This window comes from Manacus vitellinus, unplaced genomic scaffold, assembly GCF_001715985.3.
Source record: "Manacus vitellinus isolate BGI_N305 unplaced genomic scaffold, ASM171598v3 scaffold_11_pilon, whole genome shotgun sequence".
In the NCBI taxonomy this organism is placed as follows: Eukaryota; Metazoa; Chordata; class Aves; order Passeriformes; family Pipridae; genus Manacus; species Manacus vitellinus.
In genome coordinates this window covers 918798-925296 of record NW_021938895.1, presented here as the reverse complement: position 1 = coordinate 925296, position 6499 = coordinate 918798, and the positions used below count along the sequence as shown (strand labels likewise).

At 44.9% G+C, this 6499-nt stretch overlaps 1 protein-coding gene across 4 annotated transcripts in view; it reads left to right on the top strand.

Moving 5' to 3' along the window:
- Positions 1-27: 27 nt before the first annotated feature.
- The window catches only part of TFAP2D (transcription factor AP-2 delta), a 46882-nt gene continuing 40410 nt past the window's right edge, over positions 28-6499 (top strand). The window contains exons 1-3 of one of the 4 annotated variants that reach the window (XM_029965823.1): positions 28-77; positions 1041-1538; positions 5040-5100. In XM_029965823.1, the coding sequence (XP_029821683.1) occupies positions 39-77; positions 1041-1538; positions 5040-5100 (598 nt within the window). In that variant the 5' untranslated portion in view covers positions 28-38. Of the gene's footprint in view, positions 78-585; positions 1539-5039; positions 5101-6499 lie in introns of those variants that run through there. The other 3 variants (XM_029965825.1, XM_029965824.1, XM_029965822.1) reach the window with 3 other exon arrangements.

Genomic DNA, 6499 nt, shown 5'->3' with positions numbered 1-6499 from the left:
TTTTTTTTTTTTTTTTTTTTTTTTCGGAGAACCAAAAAATGTCAACTACCTTTCCAGGTCTCGTCCACGATGCAGAGGTATTTTGTGTGTGTGAGTGTGTGTGTGTGCGTGTGTGGATGTGTGTGTGCGTGTGTGTGCATATGTGTGTGTGTATGTGCCTGTGTGGTTGTTTCCATTTTTTTAAAATCCATATTGGACCGTTACATTTAATTATAATCCGGCTTCAGAGATAACTTAAAGAAGTATAGAGAGAAAATTCGTTATGACATCTGTCGCCAGCAAGGGCAACTCATTACCACGTTAAAACCGTTGCCAGAACGAAAATCAGAATAATACCCCTAATAATATAATGAAGTGGAGGGAAATCACCACCAGCTCGCCAGGAATGGGGAGTTCTCGCTAGAAAGCAGGACTCTCCTTTCTTTCGAAACGCAGGGAAAGGAGGGGGGGAATTTTGGATCTGATTCGTTATTTTAAAAAGAAAGAAAAATATTGAAAAAGGGATAACAGAAAAAGATGGGAGTGACTTTGAAAGGCTGTAAACACTTTGCTTGGGAAAAAAAAAAAAAAAAGAAGGGAAGGAAGGAAGGAAGGAAGAAAGGAAGGCAAACAGGCGGCAAAGCTTTCTCAATGTGTAACGCTGTAACATAGGGACGGGACTTGTGTGTATTCTCGGTAGTTTCCTCTGTTTGATGACTTTTTTTTTGTGTCAGCCCCAGATATTACAGCTGTGATCAGGAGGAGGATGGATAGATGGATGGACAGATAGATAGATAGATAGTTTTTATTTCAGTGCGTGGATTCCTTTCACTTTACTGTATTAAGGGCAGGCTGGGCTGTTTATGATTTTTTGAACAGACCTTTATGGCACCAGCCCAAGGTAGGAAAGGATCTTTTGTTGCTGGGGTTGCCGCTCGCAAGCTTAGACGCTTCTGCAGGGGGAGAAGCTATGCAGGACAGCGTGCTTGGAAGAACCGTACCCGGGGCTTTCAATGACAAACCTCCAGTTTTGGGGTCTTCTTTTCACTTCTTCTTTTCAGATACGTCATGACGGATCAAACAGTTACCGTTTGATGCAGCTTGGATGCCTGGAGTCTGTGGCCAACTCGACCGTCGCCTATTCCTCCTCATCTCCTCTCACTTACTCTACCACGGGCACCGAGTTCGCCTCCCCGTACTTCTCCACTAACCACCAGTACACCCCACTGCACCACCAGTCCTTCCACTACGAGTTCCAACACAGCCACCCGGCAGTCAACCCCGACGCTTACTCCTTGAACTCTCTCCATCACTCCCAGCAATATTACCAGCAGATCCACCATGGAGAACCCACTGATTTTATCAACCTGCACAATGCGCGGGCGCTCAAGTCCTCTTGCTTGGACGAGCAGAGGAGAGAGCTCGGGTGCTTAGATGCTTACCGCCGCCACGACCTGTCTCTTATGAGCCATGGATCCCAATATGGGATGCATCCAGATCAAAGACTCCTGCCAGGACCAAGCCTCGGGCTTGCAGCCTCGGGAGCAGACGATTTGCAGGTAAATAGCATGCGATCTCCTTTCGAGGTACCTTCTTCTNNNNGGTCTCCCACCCCCATTTTCCTCTGCTCGAAATAGCTCATACAAAGGAGGGACGATTCATCCCAAATCCGATCCAGAGCCCGTCCCCTCCAGATTAGTAGCGACAAGCAAAAAATGAGGAGGGGAAAAAAAAACTCAAAACAAGGCAAGTTGTCTTTCTTGGCCAAACAAACAAACAAATTAAACAAAAACAACCTCGCTCCTGCCTTCCACGCGTGGGTTGTGTCTCTGTGATGGCTGAGACCATGGGGCTCATCCGGAGATCTGGGGGTGCGTGTGTGCCTGTACCAACCCTTACCAAAGTCACACAGAACCCAAACAAAACCAAACCAAATCCATCTTCCTGCTTTTCCTGAACTTTTACTTTCTTTCGGCAAATGGAACAATTTGCAGCGACCGAGCAGGAAAATTATTTAAGAAAGGGATGGAGTAAGAAAAGAGGAAAAAAACAGGGTAGGAAATAAATCTGCTTTCCGACAGACCTACAAAGGCAAACCTTCCGAGCTATGAGGGAGGAAAGAAATAAACGGGAGTAATTGTTCATCAGAAAGACTCAGGATGATAAAAATCCCTCACAATATCCGATCTAAGTGTTAATGAGGTGAGAGATAAAGCAGATAAAGCTAAATTCACCTATCTATCTAATCATTCGTCTACTCCGCCCTAACCGGCATCTGGATCCATTCTAAAAATTCTATTTCTATCAAAACCTCAACTTTATCCGCTCAGAAATCCTTTCCCCCCCACTAAAAATTCGTCTCCGCTAAATCGAGCCGGTTGCTTAAATGAAATTGGTTTCCAAAATTGCAAACAACGCCCTCCTGTATCTAACACCCATTTCGAAATGTCCCCCAAATCAAAAGCAAACCTTCCTTCTCCCGACGAGCTGAGGAACTAAGGGTTTCCCCATCAGCAGGGCGAGACAAACGGGACCGTGTTTACTGTACTTACTTTTCCCCCATATCTCGCTCCCAGGCACACAAAGCTGGTTGGTCTTTCCAAAAACATGTAGCGGTCAAAGGCTTGGGGAAAAAAAAAGCTAAAACAAACCTAAAACAATTTTACCCGAAGTTTGTAAAATTAAGGTGGTTTATTTTCTTCCTTTAAAATCAAATCACGAAAAAAAAAAAAAACGAACCCCCCTCCATTTATCAGAGAAAAGAAATATTTCTCTTTTTTTCTTTTTCTTTTCTCCTTTTTTTAAAGGAAGAAAATAGACCCAACAACAAAGAATGTTATCTTTGAGGAGGAAACTTATTTAAATCTAGTTTTCTCCATTGAAATTCACTATATGATTTTATCCTCTCTGGCCATTTTTTGTTTACATTTTTCACAAGGATCTCCTTATGTTACCCCCCTCAAAAAAAAAAAAATCTGCCATTCACTGCTCAACCCAACTAAAACCTATTTACTCCTTTTTATAACCACGTCTGCTGCTGATTTTTTTGTATCTGTACAAATTTTTTTTCTTTGGCAGGCACAAAGCCTTGTATTTTTCAAAAGAGGGGATTAGGAACGTTTGCAAGACAGCAGACAATGCCTAAGTCCCGGGCAAAAAAGCACCATAGTTTATCCAATTTTCGACTTAGTGCCATTCAACTGGTCATTTATGCAATGTCATCCGACCAAACAACATGTTTCCCTTAAAAAAAAAAAAGGAGGGGGGGTTGGTTAAGCTTCTGGAAGGGCATTCTCTTTTTGTTTATTTAAAGGAGAAGAAAATCAACAGCTTTTCTTTGGAAAATATTAATTTTTCGATCACGCTTTATTATAAACTAAAAGACTTAGAGTTTTGTACCTAATCTTTCCTTTATTTTGCCTCCTCCCTCTTTTTCCGAACACAAGAGGGAGTGTGTAGAGGTATCAAAAAGCCTGAGCGGTGAGAAGTTGAAATCATTCATATTTGTCGTTACGTTTTAGATGATTCAGAGCAAACTTGCACTCTCGCGAATATCACCTCGGGGTTAGTGAAGGGAAAGCATTTTGGTGGCGAGCAGAAACAGGACTGCTCACAAACACTTTTAAACCAAAATTGTGGTCTAACCAGCCTTCCCCTTTCCCCTTAGCCTTTCTTTTTAAAACGTTCATCAGCATATGCCTCATTTCAAATGCAACAAATGTAAATATACTTTTCCCTGCACAGAATTTTAAGTGAATGTCCAATAGTTTCGAGGGCGGTTTAAGTCAGCCTAACAGATGCAAACAGTCTTGGAGCTGGAGTGGCATCTTTCAGTGCCCTAAAAAGATTTTCCATGGGCAACAAAGAAAACTGTCACACCTTTTCCCATCACCGCTTTAATTTATGCTCAGTCGCCAAGTTTTTTTCATATTGATTTCATAATCACTTTAAGGCAGAACACTTAAAATAAAAAAGAGCCTTGAAAAGGAAGGTCTTACAGGGCCAGCGCCAATATGGTGAAAGTGGGGGAGAGAGCCAGGACTGTAAAGATTGTTTTGTAAAGTGGGGTTTTTATTATGCACCGACTCTCTCCGCATTTACTTAACTCTTCACGGGCTGTTGAATAGGTTAACACCCTTAAAGGCCTCTTTCATGTCCAATACCTCGTTTGTTTGTAGAGGAAAATGCGTCTTTAACACATTTCCACTGGGCAAAGATTTAGGTTTGGTTTGTTGTGTTTTTTTAACCCCAACATAAGGAAAAACCCAAAGAAAACCCAACCCTTTCAAGTCTTTTATCATTCCAATAAAAATATTTATTAAGGAGGGCGAAGATCCCCAAATAATCAGCCTTGTAAGAGGAGAATAAAGAAGTGAGATCTCTTCGGATGTGCAGCAGAAGCCCTAGGCAGGTTTTTTGATGGTTCCTCACCCCACGCTCACACATGGGTGCCTGTGTGTGTGTGCACACAGATGCATATTCATCCCCACCTATGTGCGGACACACGCATTGTTACAACACCCTTACGACTCTGTGTAGCCGGCAGAGCCCAATAGGTCATCTGTTGTTTGTGCTCTTTGTCTACTTCTTTGCACACTTTGTAAGTCGGTATATACGTGTCGCTAAACACACATATGAATTTAGCTGCGTGTCTGAATATAAATATACAGCTAAACATACAAAAATACTATCTAGAAGTGTATTTTTACCTTTGTGCGTGTAGAGCGGGAATACATGTCTCTCAGGAGTACTTGTTTGTCTCTCTCTGTCCTGCCACGTAACTGCCAGTCTAAGTTCCCAGTTCAGGATAAATTCTTATTTACATGGCAATGAAAGGAAAATTATTCTGCATTTGGAGGGGTAGGGGCTGACGGCACGATGGCGGGGGGGATTTCACCAGAGCACTTGAGCTCTCTGAGAGTAACTGGTTTTCCAGTTCACCTTAACTATTGTTCCTGAGCGAGTCGTGTAACAAAGCAAAACCGTGTGATCTCTCTGTGGGTTTCTGTGTCTTATTTCTTTCTTTCCTTTCTTTCCCTGTTTTCCCCTCATTACTTAAGAGCTCAGTGGAGGCCCAGTGTGGACTTGTACTCAACGGGCAAGGAGGTGTGATAAGAAGAGGTAAGAGGTTACAAATCCTTGCGTCTATCAGTTTTTACTAACATACATCCCTCTCCATTTCTCCCTGTCTTTCCCTCCCCCACTGTTTAGCGTAGTTTGGATTTACTGCCGAAATAGTGATAATTTGTCAGAAGTACGTCCAAACTCGCTTAGAGCGCTTCACATTTCACAGTCCATTTGCACTCTGCAAACGATCTGTTCTTCGGTGGCTCTGGGATACTCCCGCTGAATTCAGAGTTTTCCTGACTCGTTGTATCATTCCCCGTTTAACCGAGATGATCCCTGATAGTTTGAGAAACGTGTTCCCTGGCGCTGGGCTGTTAAATCGGCAGTTTGATCTCGTGTGGGGAAAGGAAGCAGTTTTTTTGGAAATGTGGTTTCAGTAGCGCTACAGACCGGTGTGGAAATCGCTTTTTGAGTGTCACTTCATTTGATAACCATCTGTCAATGTAAATATCGAACGTCAAAGTTAGAGGAGAGGTTGGGAACTCGTGTTAAATACGCGGCTCTGCAGTGTTTGCGAAATCTGAGTGTCCTGGGGAGTTTGTTATTACCGTCGTTTATCCTGAAGAGAAACAACATTAGTCTAAAGGCCTAACGTAGGAATATATTTTCCTAACAAGTTTAAACGCTTCCTCTTATTCCCGATACAAACCGAATAATGCAGTCGGGGAGAAGGCACGTGGCAACTCGGCCTCTCAATGCGCATTTCCTGTGCTATTATCCCCTTATTCATTACACTCACCGTGAAAAAACGATATTTATGAGATATTTAGGGCGATTGCGGCAGGGAGCTGCTTCCAGCCGTCACTTCCCTGGACAAACTTTAGTCCCACTGAAACAAAAGTATTTATTGCTGAAACCCCAGTCTCGGTGGGCGGGGATGGGGAGCGGGCTCACTCCCCGGGGAGGGGAGGTTTTGGGCTGCTCCGTCCCGACGCCGAGTCAGACCAGGCTTTGTGCGGGTGTTGTGCAGGGCGGGCGAAGGGAGCAGAGGGCTGGGGAGGCGGCGGGGCCGGGACCGGAGAGGTGACAGCCCTGTCGCGGTGGTGCTGAAGGGACAGCTCCGCGCGGCCGCCCCGCTCCGCCCCGCACGGCCCCGCCTCGCCCCGGCCCCCCGCTCGGGGACGGGGATGCGGGCACCCGGGGGGGGACACTCCAAATGTGCAGTCCCCTCCCTTGGCGGGACGCTGTGGAGAGGAGCTGCCAATCTCCTGCCCCACTCGTGCCGCCGGTGCCTGCGCCCGCCCTGAGTCCTTGTCTCTCGGATTTCGGAGGGTTCTAATTATCCCCAGGAAGAAGGATAATTATCCCTAGGAAAGAGGATAATTCTTTCGGGTTTGATCCGAGAGCTGACCTCCGAGAAGCGGGGATCGTTAGCTGAAAGAGAGACAGACAC